Below are 17338 nucleotides of genomic sequence, written 5' to 3'. Positions count from 1 at the left end.
GGTAGCTTAGTGGAGATTAATGTTCTTCATGGTTTCCCTGACATCTTTGAGCTAAAAAGCAGATCAGAGAGGAGAGTATATTATTGTGAAGTTTTGGGGTCATGTTCCTCCTGTCAACCTTCTGCCCTTTGAGTTTAGCATTCAGACTGCCTGGAGAGAGACTGTTGGGAATAGATGTGCTCCAGAGTCTTTCTAAGGAACGTAAGCTACCGTGCGTGGCTGTCGGGGCTGTGTCAGTCTGCTGGGATCTGTAGGATGGTTCTGTTACAGGATGTCACCGGGTGTGGGAAAAAGCTGTGCTCAGTATTTTAAGACATCTTAACCACATGACCTTGCAAAAATAAATGCTTTCACAAAACCTGTGCTCAGTATTTTAAGAAGTCTTAAGTATGCGACCAAGCAAAAATAAATGCTTTCACAGTGGACGGTTTAGAATGTGTTGGCAGGATTTAATTTTGAAGATAACACAACAGGAATGAATCGTCTTAGCTGCAACAGTAGACCACAAGCAGTACCTTCTTGTTCATGTATCTTCATATGGACTTTTTTGAAGCAGACAATTTTTAGCTTGTTGACATATGCTCTGTAAATAAAAGGCAATGCCTTGTGCTTTCAGAGCAGTCCTTCTTGGGCAGTTTCTCTGCACCTTAGGCTACCGCAATTTTTACTAAGCTTTTTGAGCACCTGAACTTGGATTAATCTTGTGGCTGCCAAGAGCTTTTAGTCTCTTTAGTGTCTCATGTAGCCAGTGAAACTTCAGTCTTCCTACCTTGGTCCTTCAACTCACCAGCCCTCCTGGACTGGTTCTTTTTCACCTTTCCTTTGGACCTGCCAAGGGGACCGCAGTCCTGCACTTGCTTGTGTGTTCAGTGCAGGGCTCCCACGCCCGGCAGCAGTGATTCTGTGCTGATCCTCCCCAAGTCCCCGTCTCGCTGTGCCTCCCTCTACTGGCATCTTCTCCCAACTCACACCCCTGTAGGCACCTCTTCTGATGGATCTGTTGTCCCTTCTCGTAGCTGTAGTTTTTATTAGTTGCTTTTGTTGGCACCTAATTACATCCTTCCAATTGTAACCCCATCAGGGATGTGCAGATCACATTGTAGTAGTGCCAGGTAAACCCACGGGGAGGAAACCCCATCATTTTTACCTGGCTGTATAACATTCTAAATGAGGATTTATAGCATTTCGTGATCATTAGAGCATAGCAGTCTGCCTCCTCTGGAAACACCAACAGTCTATCTCCTGCTTTAAATCCAGGCACGGTGCCCTTAACAGGAGCTAACATGGGGCATAATAATTTAGCACTAAAATTAGTACTCTGTCAGCTAGTTTGTATTTATGATTGATAGGAAAGCAGGGGAGAATTATTCCCCTCCTGAAAAAGTAATAGGGGTGATTTTAGAGCTGTATCAAAAACTGGAGTCTGTTCAGTTTATTTCTACAGATGAAATCTGCTTTTTTTTTCCTGCTTTTTAAATAGAAGCCGTCCCAAAGGGCCTCCTTTTATTCTTGGTGAGTCATCAAAATGCAGATAAACAGCATTCTTTTGGTGCTATGCATAGAGAGCTCGGTGCCATAAGCAGTTCTGTCCCAGAGTTCATCACTTCGTTTGCTTTTTGTGTTCTTTGAAATAAAATAGCCCAAATTCCTTACTTAAAATCCCTTAAAAGAACAGTTTATTAATGTATGTGTTTGTCGTATTCACAGTGTATGTATTAAGCCACGTTTCAAATACACTGTGGTATACAGAACTCCTGTTTGTGCATTGATGCCTATTTTTTTTTTATTCCACATCCCTTTTGAATCCCATTAATCTCTCCCTGAAAATATCATTTTGCTTAGCGTGTAGGAACTTTGTCCTTGTATTTAACAACCAGACAAGGAAACCCAATCGAAAGCTTGCGGTGCACAGGTTTAGCCCAGTGTAAAGGAGTGCTCAGGTATGTCTTTAGCTTCTTCTTTACAAGGTTAAAGTGAAAAAATATGAGAGTTTTCCCACAGTTTTCTCCCTAAATTAGTGTCTTAGATAACTGCATGTGCCGTTCATCTCAGATGGCAAGTATCAACCTGATTCTCTTTTGCAAAGACAAAAAGTAGGGGCAATGTCTTTGTCCCTCTCCCACTCCCCAGTCCCAGGAGCATTGCAAGCTCGGACTGAATTGCTGTGCTGCTGAGAACAAAAGCACGTTAAAGCTCTTTCCAAGCATTTTTGCTGTCAGGCACTTCTGCTGAGCATCTGAACTTGTGAGCTGTACAACTTGAGAAATATGCAACCCAGAACTAAGTGTGGTACAGGAGGAAGATTTTCTGCTGAGACCAGGAAAATAACTTCTGTTTTCTGTTTTGTTTTCTCTTCCTCCTCTCTCCCCCTCCTGCCGACTAGATCGAGAGACGTCTTGACACTGTGAGATCCGTTTGCCATATTGCACAGAAGCGACTGATCGCGTGTTTTCAGGGCCAGCATGGTACAGATCCTGATAAGAGACATGTAAGTACAATTGCCCTTTGGCTTGTCTTCTGAGACTGGTCTGAATGTAGTCTGGCCTTCTAAATAGTGATCAGCTGCTACCCCTCAAGTTATCAAGGAGAAGAACAACTCTAAAATCCTCTCACCTGCTGACATTATTTGGTAAAATTCTAGCTGTAATTCCCTATCCAGATGTAGTAACATGACCTTGGAGTACCTTAGCATCAGGACACGCATGTTTCTGCAATGTGCTGAGTACTTACAGCTTTCATAAGATCTGACTAAGAAAAGAAGATACCCTGCAGCTCTGATGAAGCTCCTCATATTTAGAATTACCTTTGTGCACTGACATCTCCAGTTAACTATAAATGTTTTCCTGTACACATTTGATTTCTGCTTCTCTTTAGCAAAGCCATGCATAGGTTCTCTTAAAGTGTTAGAACCAGAAATAATTAACATTCAGGTTTTCTTCTTTTATTGAATAATAAAGATGTCCTGAAAACAGGGGCATACAGAACAAACCTCTGCAGAGAGACAGATGACCAGCTGGTTGCTTAGATTTCAAGTTAAAGCTGTTTACTTGTCTTTGACAGTAGTTGAGATACATTTTGGGGCCAGTCATTCCAACTAAGAGAAGAAAGTGCTTTTCAAAGCATCTGACAACAGGAGTCTTGAGGCTTGAAACTTTTTGTGACTTGGAGTTTTCTTAAGGTCAGAGAATGAGCTGCATATGTATATAATAGAAACCATATGGAAGAAGAGAAGAATCTTAGAGGCGAGGTACTGGGAAAGCTGGAGAGGGTGAAGAGCACTAAGCTAAGCACTGTTCCTTCTGTTCCACAGAAAAAACTTCCTCTGACAGCTCTTGCTCAAAATATGCAAGAGGGATCTGTCCAGCTAAGTGATGAGACTCTGTTGGGGTAAGTATTTGGCTTTGTAAGTTGTTGTGTGTCATTTTATTGCCTGCAGGGCTCTAATTAGAGACTTTGGGTACATAAAGGCTGTTTTCAATCTAATGAAAGTAATATTTCTAGATTCCTTCTCTAATCCAAAGAGAGAAAAAGTGAGCAAGCGTTTCTTCTTGAGTGATTTTGGGGGCAAGTTTTAGGCTTGCTCTGAATTGCATCCCAGAGGATTCTGATTCTCCGCTATCTTAAAAGCTTTTGAAAATGGCTTCGCTCCTTGTGGATTAGTAAAATTATGATCTCAAGTTAAAGTTTAAAATTCAGTGTAAATTCTGCAGGTTTGCGTTAATGCCAATTTGCATTAATGGCTTTTAGTTTCAAATGATGCCAGTTTCCTTATCCTGGCAAAGTGCATGTTGCAACTTACAGGAAGGTGGCTGAAATGAATGTCAATATGCTGAATTCCTACAGTAAATGTGTTTCCTCGTTGCTGATGGGAATTCTAATGGAGGCGGTGTAGAATGACCTTAAAAACCTTTGTGTGCGTTTTTGTGAGTGGTTGCAGGAGATTGAAACATTGATAAAAATCTTAAGAGAATAGAGTTTTTCCTTAGAACAGGCTTAAAACAAAGGTCAAATTATGGTTTTGGAACCTGAGGCTGCTGCATGTGTGATTGCTTGGTGTTATGGTGTTAAGACAAAATTAAATACTGCATCGAGCAATCTTGCTGCATCTGGTGAGGTGGAAGGATGGGCTGTGAAATAAACACTATCTTCTCTGCCCTGAGGGCCCGTATAATCACCTAGATGACTTAAAGCCTTCAAAAATGTTGTAATGGCTAAGGAATTTTAGAAGACAAAGCTTTAGTAACACTCCTTGCCTATCCCAAATTTGCCCATGATGGCATGGAGCATCTTGGTTTTATGCCATTAAGTAATGCCTTGCTTTGTACAATGCAAAGCTTTCCAGAAGGGTAGCAGACAACAAAGGGCCACCACTGTTTTGTTTTGAATCTTTCTTCTTTAGTCAGTAATAATTAACATTTCAATTTCCTATAATTCTTAAAGGAAAATGCTAGATACGTGTGGCGATGCAGAGAACAAACTGGCAATGGAGCTCTCTCAGCATGAAGTACAGATCGAAAGAGAAGTTTTAGATCCACTGTGTCTGCTGACAGAGGTAGGTCACCTCAGCCTGACAGAAGAAATACATCTGGGTTTATGTGCAAGCTGAGCAAAAAGGGTTTATCTCATTCCTAATGATGAAACTGTTTTAAGGGGTCATGTGTTAGTGGTGGAAAGTGGATATGAAATCTCCAAAACGCAGTGTATTACAATACCCAAATGAAAAATAAATGTAAGCCTTGAACTCTCATTTTAGACAGAGATCCCGAATATTCAGAAGCAGAGGAAGCAGCTTGCAAAGCTGGTGTTGGATTGGGATTCTGCAAGAGGAAGGTAAGAAATAATTTTAATTACTAGGTCCTGTTCTATTCATGTTAACTTCTTGTTGGCATCTCATGGCATCTGATCTGATGCTGGTACTTGCTTCTGAAATGCTACTGTATGCAAGTTAATTTGCCAAAAAAAGACAAACTTAAATGTAAGTTATTCAAAAGAGAGGACTCATGACTCCTAGATCCAAACAGAATCAAGATTTTGGAGCTCTTACATGCCTATATATAATTGGAAAAATGCTGAAAATTCATCTTCTTTCCAGTTCACTTAAGTTGTCAACTTAAATAAGGAATAGGAGTCTAATTTTGTAACCATGCCAAGAGCTGTTACAGCATTATATTGAACCGTGTAATTGGTAGGGTCCTAGGTTGTTCAACTTACACTTAGTCCCTTTAAATGGTCTTAAACTGTGGTGATAATTTATGTAGCATTTTCTGGGATTGGTAGTTCTAACGTTATACACCCATGTTAGAGGTTGTAGAGAATGCCAGATTTCTTGGGCATTTTTATCATTGTTTTGCTGTTTGTGAATTATGCCAGTGTGTCATAAATAGTGTATTTTCAACATCTTAGTTCTCTTGGAAAACCTCTGAAACCATTGGGTTTGTTTCCTGTCAAAAGAAACCAGTTTTAAGGGAGCCATAAATGGCAGATTCTTGTTTAATATTAGTTGGCACCAAATGACCGAAGCCTTTCTTCCACAGGTATAATCAAGCCCACAAGACTTCAGGAACAAATTTTCAAGTGCATCCTTCAAAAATAGAATCTCTTAAGGAAGAGATGGATGAAGCTGGAAATAAAGTAGAACAATGCAAGGTATGACTAGAGGAGTCCCTCTACTCACTAGCAACAATAGCCATCAGGATATGGCTGCTCCTGTCAGCCTTGCACGTGGAACTGGTTGTCTCATTACTACAGTCGAAAATTATGTGGCTGTTAACAAACTGTGTGTCTTAAAGGTATATTAGTGCTAGCTGATCTCTGTCTGAATTGCTTGAATTCAACAAGGAACCTCTTCATTTTTTTTTTTAAGATGCTTATTTACATTATTTTCTGTTTCAGTCTGAGACAGTTATGAGAAGGAACTGTGTCTTAGCCTTTACTGAAATGTTCAGGGTGTCTCTGTGCTTCAGGCCACTGAGTAGCCGTGCAGTGTGAGCTACCTGGATGACATTCAGGCTGCTGACACAGAAGGAACGTTCTGACTGTTACAGCTCTGAGCAGTTCACATTCAATTTTACTTCTCAGTTGTCGAATCCTACATTGTGCTGCAGTTGAGCTGAGAAAACCTGAGTAGTACTTGTCTGTGTGTGCAGGGATTGGCTGTAAATAACATACTGCCGTACAATCCAGTTGCTGGCTTAAGTGGGTAACTGCTTTGCTGTATAAAACAAATGAATTTTAATGAATTTTGCTTGGAAGAACACATGTAGCAGAGCAGGTGGATTACTGGCTTCCTGTACTGCCTGGATCAGTAGTTCAAACTTACTGCAGGCAAAATAAATGTGTCCTTCTTTCTTTCTGTGTAAGTTGAAATGCCCCTGTAAATTTGATGTACTATTTTGCATTCTTTTCTTTTTCAAAGGATCAGCTAGCAGCAGACATGTATAACTTTGTGTCCAAAGAAGGGGAATACGCTAGATGCTTTGTTATGGTGAGTATTTTGTCACTCTGACTTTGATTGCAGCACGTATGTGCATAAACGCTCAATTCTCAAAGATACATTGTGTGCTAAACCTTCTAGTTTTGTATTATGTGCTCATCAGAAGCTAATGCTCTTTTTGTTTTTAAAATGTGGCTTCTGTTCTCAGTTATTAGAAGCACAAGCAGATTACCATAGAAAAGCATTAGCAGTCATAGAAAAGGTCCTACCCGAAATTCAAGCCCATCAAGGTAAAGTAACCTGTGCTCTGGCTGATGCTTCTCCTTGCCTGTGCCACCTATGCACAATATTCTCCTCCTTTATCTCGATTCTCTTGCATGCAGACTTATTTAATAAGGCCATTTTGATCTACTTAACAATTTTACATTCCCAAGCATAATTCCATCTTTGTGTTCTCTGGAGTTCTCCAGCCATATTTTAACACACTAATAAAGTATTAAGGATCTGTCTGATACCCAAGAGGGTAAAGGAAGGACTTTTCTATTTGCTTGCACTTCTTCCTTGATATCCTGTGACCTTTGGCTAATTCATACCTGGCTTTTTAGGCCAATGAAATTTTCATTGTGATTAGGAACTTTTTAGGGTCCTTGCTTCTTGAATTATTATTAGGTGATTATCAGAAAAACTCCCCTTATTCTAAGGAGCTCAACTTTTTTTCCTCCTTTTATTTAATCCTTTTCCCCAGTGTGCACTCTGCACTACAGCTGGCTAACGGAGTCTTCACGTTATTGTGTTGAATATCAGCAGTTAAGAAAAGCGAGCAGTACAGCTTTGTTTCTTCCCTGTGCTGCTGAGCTTTCCATTGTCAGTGGGAGTTAAGGTGTATCGTTAATGGTTTGGTCTGAAGATGCACTGTGTGGTGGTGAAATCGCTGCCCTTAGTCCTGGCTGTGCTGTCTCTTACCCTGCTAATGGCTTTGGACAAGAAGTTGGCTGCACAAAGTCTGAGGAAAAATATAATCTGAGCTGAGCAAGACTCAGGTATCTTTGGTTGTGGACCACATGCAAGTTGTGAAAGATGCTCGTGTTTCTCCATACCTTTAGTGTAACAGTTCATCTTGCTGAAAGATGATACAGAATATCTGTAGGTGTGACGGGAGGCGAGGTAATGCCAACAACCGATGCTTACACAGCATCAGGGCTGCGTCAGGCTGTCTGGAAGGTTCTCTGCTTACAGATAGGACTGCTTTAAATTTGTTGTTGTTGCTTAGCTGCTTTGTACAAACTTTTCACGTGACAAATCCCTCAGAACAGATTAGCCATCCTAGAAGGTGGGCTAGCAGGCATAGTGTCTAAGTGGTCCAGTGTCTTAAGATCTAAGGGTAGGGCCTTACTTCAGTTGTGTTTCTAGCTGTAGTGTAAATTATTGAGACTTTGAACAATTACTAAGATTTCTCTTCCTAACGTTTGCTGTGACTTGCAAAACTGGGGAAAATGACATGTGCCTCTCGGTGAGTTAATGAATGAGAGGAGCTAAAGCCTTGTGAGGGATGTAGCTGATGTGGTTTTGTAAACAAAAAAGATAAATTAAATCCTTTACAGAAGCACCTTGTGTCTTCAGAGGACTCTTTCAAAGTTGTCATCTTAATGCTTCTGTACTAACAATAACCTTTTACATCTGCATTTTTTCAGTTAAGACAGAAGAAATGAATGAAAAAATAACTTGTAGAAAACAAGAAATTCACATTCAATTTGGAGAAACGTGTGCCAATTTTGTCTTTTGGAGTTAAGCAACAACTGAGAAACTGAATTGAAAATTTGTGCAAGCATTACAGTGATGGGCTGTTAAGGTGGTAATCCTATGTAAGACATCGGGGCTGTTAGCATCCATTTTAAGTTGCTGATTCCTTAAATCAGCAATAAACATCGTGTTAACAGCTCAGTTTTTATCCACCTTAAGTACAGTTAAAACTAAGATCAGCCCAGGTCATGCAATACGGACAAAATTTTTCCTGAAAGATTCTTGCAAACCTAAGCCTTTTGGTGCCTCGGCAAATCAGAATTAATGTAACTTACAGCCATGTGGTGGCACTTGTGTTGAGGCCCCGTGGGACATGCACTTCCAGTTACACAAAGGATTTGTGTGTGATATTCAATCCAGAAAGATGCAGAAGTATTTTTTTTTTCTTGAACACCAGCATTTTCTCTCTACTCATGATATAAGGAACTTTACCAATCAAGGGCTGTAAAACTCCTACTGTATTCTGAAAATTTCTTTGCTGTACTGGAGACTTTCTTCTTTTCTTGTCTGGGACATATTTCGAGTGTTTGTTAGATAATTTGCTCAGTGTTTTGATACTCTCCAACTAGACAAATGGACTGAAAAACCAGCTTTTGGAACTCCATTAGAAGAGCATCTCAAGCGCAGTGGTCGTGAAATTGCAGTCCCCATTGAAGCCTGTGTAATGATGCTTTTGGAAACGGGGATGAGAGAAGAGGTAGGTAATACCCTATCACCTGCTGTGAAGGACACGAAAAAAGAGCTCTTAAACTCATGGACTGGTGTCTGTACTCTAACAAGTTGCTTAAGTAATTTTGTTCATTAGTATAGATGATAAATCTTCTGCAACAGAAAAACCTTCAGCACTATTTAAAGTATCTTTGAGATTGATGCACCTAGAATGAAAAATTAGGAATGGGCCAAGGGTGAGAGGTAACTAAAACATGGTCAGATGGCAGTGACACACTAAGAGCCAGCTGGGTCATAACAGTGTAAGGTGAAGACACCGAATGTGAAACTGTTCTGAAAGAGGCTGTCATAAAACTCCCACTGTTTCATGCTTGTACTAACATGTTGTTAGCAGTCAAATAGATTTGATTTTTATTATGCAGGGTTTATTCAGAATTGCTGCTGGAGCCTCCAAGTTAAAAAAGCTGAAAGCTGCCTTGGACTGTTCAACTTCTCAGCTTGATGAGTTTTATTCCGATCCCCATGCCGTTGCAGGTATTGTGAATGTTCTGAATCAAAACCAGGTATAAACTGACACAACACAAGTTTGTGCTGTTCGTTTAACTGTTGAGCTGCTGCAGTGTAAGGTGTTGATCCCTGCAGATAAATTACGAATTAAAATAAATTGAAAGTTCACTTCACTGCACAACTTAACACAGATAAGTACAGGGCACGCATGCTCATCACACTTGATGTATTCATGTCTGCGTGACAGAGCGGTGTTTAAAATTCAGGTGATTGTATTAATCCAAATATTCTGTTTCCTCTCATGACAAGAGTGTTAAGGTGATCAAGGGAGATCGGAGCCATATGTAGACTTTTAATAAGGACTTTGTTCTGATGAGATGATTCATAGTTTTATAGTACGTGTTTCTGTCAAGTTACAGTGATTAAGTGTTGGGCAGATACACTCTGGAAGTGTCACGTCTCCCCACTGTTCCACTGGAACTTGGGTCCTATTGCATTGATAAAATTGTAAATCTGAGGACAGAATTTTAAACAAAGACTGAAAGCATTGGCTAAGCAGCTTGTGTGTTTCTGGTCTGCATTGCAGGTGCCTTGAAATCCTATTTGCGAGAGTTGCCAGAGCCCTTAATGACCTATGGTCTGTATGAAGAATGGACACAAGCTGCAAAGTAAGCATACTAAAAATAGTTATATAGGAAAACATTCTACATATTTTTATCAAATTTGGTTCTTAATATATGAATTCAAATGAAAAGACCGAGCTCACACAGTTTACTTCCTCATTTCTGCTCTAACAGGTAAATATTTTGTGTAACAAATTATTTTAGATTTTGTGTTGTAGCTTAATACTAATTGCACAAAAATGTGATGAAACATCTATTTTGTGTTGAAACATAAGGGCTGCTTCAGCCTGTTGGCTGCATGGTATTGGTGCTTAAGCAGTTTTCTTTCATTGCAGGTGGAGGTAGTTCAGGGTTTGACTAGCAAGTTACTGAATTACTGAATACAAAACATTTATTTGGCATAAGGGGAAGGTAGTACAGTCATCTCTGTTCACTGCAGAAAGAACAATTTTCTGATCTGAAAGTAAGATGTAACAGAATTGTGTTTTCCTTTCAGTATTCAGGACCAGGATAAGAAGCTACAAGAGTTGTGGAGAATTTGTAACCGATTACCTAAGCATTATCATGCTAATTTCAGGTATGTGTGAACATCTGTGGACTGCAAGTCTCACCTTTCAAAGCTGATTAACGAAAACTCTAATCCAGGGGTTTTTTTTCTTGGCCAAATTCAGTTAGCTTTATAAAAGGACATGCTGTTTCGTCGAGTAGTTGATGTGCATTCATGGTGGGAGACTTTCTCAGTCAATTTAATTCACTAGTGATTGTAATGAAATAGTGATGCAGAGAACCCTTCTACTGAAGGGTCATGCTGTCAGCAGTAGTACCTGACTTTTCACCAGCTGTGCTTTTCATTGTATTTCCCAGTCTTAGAAATCCCCTGGATGTATTTTACATGTGCCATTTTTCCTTTTGGTTTTGCCTTTTGGGAATGAATCAGAACAAAACCAACTCTGGTGACTTCTAGGAGCGTGGAAGTTCCATTATAGGATATGAAAATAGCTGCTGAGTTGGCATTCTCAGTCTAAGCTTTTTTTCTGAAGCTGTAATAGTTCTGTGGTTCCATTTTGCTAAGGTGGGAGATGCTTTCTTTTCTACCTGATTCAACTTCTATGATTCACGAGTAGAAACTTAGTAGCCAGCCACCAGCAAGAAGGCTGTTCCTCTTATTTCTGTTTTGTTGAGAGCTGTCTTTACGAGGTCTAGAATTTTTACTTAGTTGTTTTCAACAAGAAATGCTCTTAGTTCCTGCTGTTTAATTATTTCTTTCCTTTTTTTCTAGGTATTTAATCAAATTTTTAGCAAAGCTTGCACAGAACAGCGATGTTAACAAAATGACACCCAGCAATATTGCAATAGTCTTGGGCCCCAACTTGTTATGGGCAAAGAATGAAGGGTAAGTTGTTTTAGGGAAGCTACAAAACAGGACTTCCATGGAACTGTTGAATTTCTCATCAGATTGTTTTAAGTCGTGTAGACTGTTCACAGGAACAGTGCCTAAAAAGTATTTCAGATGTTCTCTCAACCTGTGCCTCCAGATCCTTTTAGGCATGTGTCTCTTTTGGAGTGTTTTAAAATGCTACAAATGGTACTGAATAATCTAGATTTCATCCAAGTGTGAAGTTGCTCTTTATGTGGTACTTAGGAATCTTGATACATCGTGCTTAGCTTAGTTTGCCATTTAGGTAAAATGAATTTTTAAAATATTTTCTTACTTTGGTAGAACTCTGTATAAAGTATTCTATGAATTTCTTCTGCAGATCCCTTGCTGAAATGGCAGCAGCGACTTCAGTCCATGTGGTAGCAGTTATTGAGCCAATTATTCAGCATGCAGACTGGTTCTTCCCCGGAGGTAAATTCTTGAATTGAAATTACAAGAGTTTTGTATTTCTGATAACCCTACGCAGGTAAACCTCCAGCAGCTTTTTGCAGTGAGATAGCATTTTGTGTGTGTATGCCTTAGGATGCATTCTCTCTTGTCTCTCTTTCAGATCAAGATTTCAATGTGTCTGGGGCATTTGTTGCAATTCCTGCTGTTAATTCGAATCACTTGTCACACACTGGGAATGAATATGAATCTGGGACACTGGAACGGAAGAGGCCTGTTAGTATGACTGTGATGGAAGGGGATTTGTTGAAGAAGGAAAGGTATGTTTCATTCTCGGGTTAGGTTTCAGTTATTAGCCCACTCCTGAGAACTGGACTGCTGAGGAGGCTGTAATCAGACACGCTTTTATGGGTCTCAGGAGGAGAATTCCATGGAAATACTATAGGTAACAATAGTGATTTATTTCCCCCCATGTTGTTGCAGCCTGAGGAAGGTTCAAAGGTAACGTACTGGTATTTGCTTCCAGTTATACTCTGTGCATGATGCAAAACACAAGCAGATAATTCCTGCTTCCAATTACCGTTTTCTCATTGCAGATTTGGGGGGGGTCTAAAATCCACTGAAACAGAGGTGTATATAGTAGCATTTATCAGTATCTAACTTCTGATATTCCATGGCTTCTTTTTCAAAGCCCATAAGCTGAGGTGGTGTTACCTGGTGCCTTCATGATAAGACTTCTGAGTTGATGATGGTACAGTATACCACAGCAAACAGTAGAATGCTAAAAATAAAAATAAAACGTGCTGTTTTCCCATATAACATGTAGTGTAACGCTCATTTATTATCACTCATATCATGAATATTCAAGTGATGTGCTGTTTTGTTTTTAGCTGTTCATGCAAATGTTGAATTGTCACCTGAATGTTAACTGTGGCTAGCCACATGCAAATTTATCAGCACTGGCAGAAGAAAATCAATTCAAGATTCACTGTCTTTAACACAACAAGAATAAAATTCAATTCTAGAATGAATTTGCTGTATGCATTCTAAAATCTGTTAGAATTTTAGTCTGTTTATCCATAGTTCTCCTTTAAACACTAATCGTAGCATATATCCAGTGGCTTTTTTTTTTGTCTGTCTTGAAATCTGTACTGCAACTTAGTGTGTAATAGAAAGTTAATGTGGCAAAATATATTCAGTGAAGAGATGCTCTGGTATGTAAGGAAATATATGTATTTACATGTAAAATTACTGAGTGGTTTGACCTCATTGTCATCGATGTCTGTCTTCAAATGTAATTGAGTAGTTTGTTCCACATGTTTAGCTTACCCTCTGTGTGGATAAGCCAAATAGTGCTGCATGTCTTAACATCAGTGGTGTTATATGCAGAAAGTGGAAGCTTTCCTTGTTGCTGCTTTGCATGCTGAGCAGCAGGGGTTGCGTTTGTCTTTGTGGGTTGTAACATCCAGTTGTCCTCTTGCTTTAGTTGCCTGGTGTTGGCTGGTGTGGTGTGTTTACTCTCTCTTCTTTCTGTAGCTTTGGTGTGAAGGTTATGGAGTTCCAAGCGAATCCTCGGAGATGTGGCACTATAAATAGAAAGCACACATCCCCAGCTTTCCAGCCACCGCTCCCGCCCACGGAGGCTGGCGGGCTGGCGCAGTCGGGAGCCGAGCAGCACTCACAAGCTTCTGTGGCTGAAACAAGCCCAGTGGGTGCTGGCTTTGCTCTCTCTGCTGGCACAGCAGAACAGTTACAAAGTCAAGGCAATGAGGATGTCAGGTAAGAGGCATGGCTTCTGCTGGCAGCGGCTTAGCAGGCTGCTTCAGCAGCAAACTGATGTGTCAGCTGTGTCTGCTTCACGAGGCACCTCTTCTGGCATGCATGTTGTCATGTGTGAAGCCGCCTTAGATGTGGGCAGAAGCACTAGGCAAGAGCTCTCTTCTCTGTTATCTAGAATAACATACATTGTTCTGTATGTTCCAGAACTGATCTGATAAAATAAGAGAATTCTTGGGGGAAAAAAATGATGATGAAAAGTACTAAAAAAGGCTGTACTTCTGTACCCATGGTGACCTTTCCAAGTTATACTCTAGAAGTGTCCACACAGCATGACTATCAGTTTGCTGATGAAAGAACAAAACCTACCAGTGGCAATACTAGAAACCTGTTGGTTGTCTTTGTTGTTACTTGTACGTGTTATCTGGATTTGTCTTTTTTTTGTCTGCAGCAAGTGTTAGTGATGACCAGACTTGTTTGCTAGAAAACTAGAAGTCGATTTATCATATTTCAATGTTAGTTTCATTAGGACAAACATGTATCCAGGATTTTTGCTACTTAATTACTATTGAAACTCTGTGCAATCATGTCCCCAGTATTAGTATGCAAGGACTCCCAGACTGCGGTAGCCTTGACTCTTCCTTTCATGTATGGTGAAAGCAGCACTTTGCTTTCGATATTGTGTGATCTGAGCAATGTAACAAACCACAGGTAAAGGCCTGTAGTGCTCTCCAGACATCAGCCTCTCACACCACATCTTATAGTAAAACACCACCTTTAAGATCATCAAGTACAACCGTTAACCCAGCTCTGCCAAGGCCGCACCACTGGAGTCGATGCAGTGACTCCTTTGCATACAGCTTTTATTCTCAGGGGACATTTTTACAAAAACAACTTCATTCGGAAATCCCCTGCAGAGTAATATTTCCTCCACAGATGTCTTTTGTGGCATAGACGGCCAAAACAAAACCCTGGGAGTAGCATCTAAAAGCGGCCTTTAAAATCCGCACAAATTCTGCATTCAAGTACTTGTAATTTATTAACAGCTTCTGGAGAAATTAGGATTGTGATGTGCCAGTAAAAGTGGCTGAAAGGTGTTAGTCCTTCTGCGATGAGTAAAATGCTGCAAGAGGCTATAGAGAAATGAGTGAAGACTGCAAGTGCGTAGCAAGAGGAGGGGGCACTGCCCAGTGCCACCTCGGCTGGTTCACACTCCAGTGCTGCGTTTCCCCCCAGTTCGGTTGTCTCCACAGCCAAAGGTCAGGAAGAGCTGAGTTGTCCTGATCTGAATCTCAAAGGTTTTGCAGGGGCTACTCCCTCGAGACAAGTTCTGATCTCCCAGCAAGAGAAAAGCTTAATTCCAGGTAGGGTGGAGAGAAGACATCAGCCAGCCCCAACGAAGGGAAAAGAGCCACTGTTCTCTCCACACCCAGCTCTTGCAGTCCCTGAGCCCTCCCGTGATGGGCTGGATGTGATGCTGTGGCAGAGTATTTTGAGAAGGCGAACAGTTACGGGGGTGATAGGTGTATTTGAGGAAACTGGAGAAGTGATTTTATATGAACTGTCCTGTGGGGAGTCTGTTTTTGAAGGATCTGCAAAAGCACTGAGGGTGTGTTAGCGTGGAGACTGTACTCCTAGGTGTCAGGATTGAAATCAAACAGGTACTGTGCCACGGCGTTTTACAATCATCTTCTAATTTCAGATTTTTAATTTTCAGTACCTCAAAATCTAAGGACAACTCGTCTTCAGCTACTCCTCCACCCGTGAGAAACGGCGGGCACGCGGGCCCTGTCCAGAACCAGGCAACAAGCAGCACTAATCAGCTTTCTGTTAATCAGCCCCAGAATGCGGCAGGTCCCAGTCCCCATTCGATGAGGAGAGGTGTGTTTTTCATTTGGTTTTCAAGCCACTAAGTTCCAATTCTTTATGTAGTGCAAAAATGCTTACTGAAATACCTTCATCAGTGTCTCTTTATTCCAGACAAGGGTTTAATTTGCTTGCATTTCGCTGAGGCCTGGCTATAAATTCATCTTTGACTTTTGGGCTCTTTCATGAATGCAGTAATGTTACCAGTGCTGGTTAACAAAATCACTGAAAGGCTATTGATTAGTAAAGCTGTGTACACATCTCTGTAGCTTCCTATTGATATCACTTTTATTTTATAATACACCATGTTATTTTGATAATGTACTTGAGAATTTATTTATGTTACTAATTTCTTCCAGGAGTTTGGTTTCACAATACACAACCACGAAATCTCCCCTCTTCTCTTAACAGCTGTTAAAAAGCCTGCGCCAGCCCCTCCCAAGCCAGCCAACCCTCCGCCGGGGCAGCCAGGAGGCCAAAGCTCTGCCCCAGCTCCTCAGCCACCCTCTGTCTCTCCAAAACCACCTGCTAGAAGTTCTTCTCCTCCTGCTCAACATGCAAACCAAGGAGCAGCCCAGACCTCCACTTCCCAGGTTTCTGCACCTCGGAGATATTCCAGCAGCCTCTCCCCAATCCAAGCTCCCAGCCATCCACCACCACAGCCCCCAACACAGGCTACTCCTCCACTGCAGCCCAAATCAAACAGTCAAGCATCTCCTCCTGCTGCACCCAGCAGTGAGCATGGACCAGAGCAGCCCTGTTACACTCCTCCGCAGACTCCAACACCACCCGATACTCCCCCTCTAGGAAAACATACCACTAGTTCCTCATCGTCACAGCCATCTACTCAAGAACCCTCCCAGTCTCACTCTCCACCTCAGAGCGGTACGCTGCCGAGGCCACGGCCGGTACCAAAGCCCAGAAACAGACCTAGTGTTCCCCCTCCGCCTCATCCTCCTTCTCAGCTGGCTGGAGATGGTATGGTTGCAAATCCCACGCAAACAGCTTCCAAAATAGTAACAGGTGAGTGGATTCTGTCATATTCCGTGTCTCCTCAGGGAGTGGAAACAAAGAAAATAATGCCTGGAGCTGTAAATTCATTTGGGGGCGGGACGAGACAGACTGAAAAGCACAAGGAACAGTTAAAATACTAAATTGCTCGTTTCCAGTTAAAATGCCCACCCACCTGCTCTGTGTGTGAGGATTTGGGGCACTTCCTCAGTGAAGGTTTTCGTTCCTGGGGCAGAAGGGGTTGGGGGGAAGTGTAGATTAGCTTGCTTTATTTTTTTCCTGCTTTGGAAGCAAAACACTGTTATAGCAACCATATCTCTAGGGCTTTCTCCAGGCTCAGCATCATGGCAGTCTCAACTATGCTTATAGATCTGCTGCCAAAAAGCAAATATTTGGCGGAGGGAGATGATGTGGCCAAGGACAGTGTATTTCAGCACATACAGAAGATGTTAAAATGGCACAAGTGGTCACTGATGCATGTTCTGATAGACGAGATACTAACACAGGGAATGTTCAGCCTTATGAGAACGAAGTCTTCTGATGTGCTTTTAAGTTCAACATCCAGAAGCTGAAGAATCACATGCACTAAACTCTGTATCCTGGGTCAATTTCTAGATAGACCTTCATATTTTAAATGCAGCTGCCTTTTTCTGAGATACTTGTGAAGTAAAGAGAAACTTTTGTCTTCTCACAGGAACTTCTTGAAGCTTGTAGTTACTAGTTTGATAGGGATAATGTTAATTTAAGTCTTGGGGGGAAAAAAATGTAACTGCTGAGGACAGTCAAAACTAGCAGATCTTGAAACATTCTGCTGAGTCTGCTTCTTTT

General features: G+C 41.1%; 1 protein-coding gene across 10 annotated transcripts in view; it reads left to right on the top strand.

Moving 5' to 3' along the window:
• The window catches only part of ARHGAP17 (Rho GTPase activating protein 17), a 46679-nt gene that overhangs the window by 23883 nt on the left and 5458 nt on the right, over positions 1-17338 (top strand). For 9 of the 10 annotated variants that reach the window (XR_011050101.1, XM_068423513.1, XM_068423515.1 and 6 more), the window contains exons 3-19: positions 2384-2488; positions 3311-3387; positions 4441-4552; positions 4754-4830; positions 5535-5646; positions 6416-6484; positions 6642-6723; positions 8803-8930; positions 9325-9436; positions 9996-10077; positions 10529-10609; positions 11312-11425; positions 11790-11881; positions 12021-12177; positions 13394-13636; positions 15351-15514; positions 15911-16522. Coding sequence is in view for 9 of the 10 variants with exons in the window: in XM_068423513.1 (XP_068279614.1) it covers positions 2384-2488; positions 3311-3387; positions 4441-4552; positions 4754-4830; positions 5535-5646; positions 6416-6484; positions 6642-6723; positions 8803-8930; positions 9325-9436; positions 9996-10077; positions 10529-10609; positions 11312-11425; positions 11790-11881; positions 12021-12177; positions 13394-13636; positions 15351-15514; positions 15911-16522 (2419 nt within the window). In the remaining variant the exon portion in view is untranslated. The remainder of the gene's footprint in view (positions 1-2383; positions 2489-3310; positions 3388-4440; positions 4553-4753; positions 4831-5534; positions 5647-6415; positions 6485-6641; positions 6724-8802; positions 8931-9324; positions 9437-9995; positions 10078-10528; positions 10610-11311; positions 11426-11789; positions 11882-12020; positions 12178-13393; positions 13637-15350; positions 15515-15910; positions 16523-17338) is intronic. The other variant, XM_068423521.1, reaches the window with a different exon arrangement.

Source organism: Nyctibius grandis, chromosome Z (genome assembly GCF_013368605.1).
Source record: "Nyctibius grandis isolate bNycGra1 chromosome Z, bNycGra1.pri, whole genome shotgun sequence".
Lineage (NCBI taxonomy): Eukaryota > Metazoa > Chordata > Aves > Nyctibiiformes > Nyctibiidae > Nyctibius > Nyctibius grandis.
Note: the sequence above shows the minus strand (reverse complement) of the source record. Positions and strands in the feature narration are given on the sequence as shown.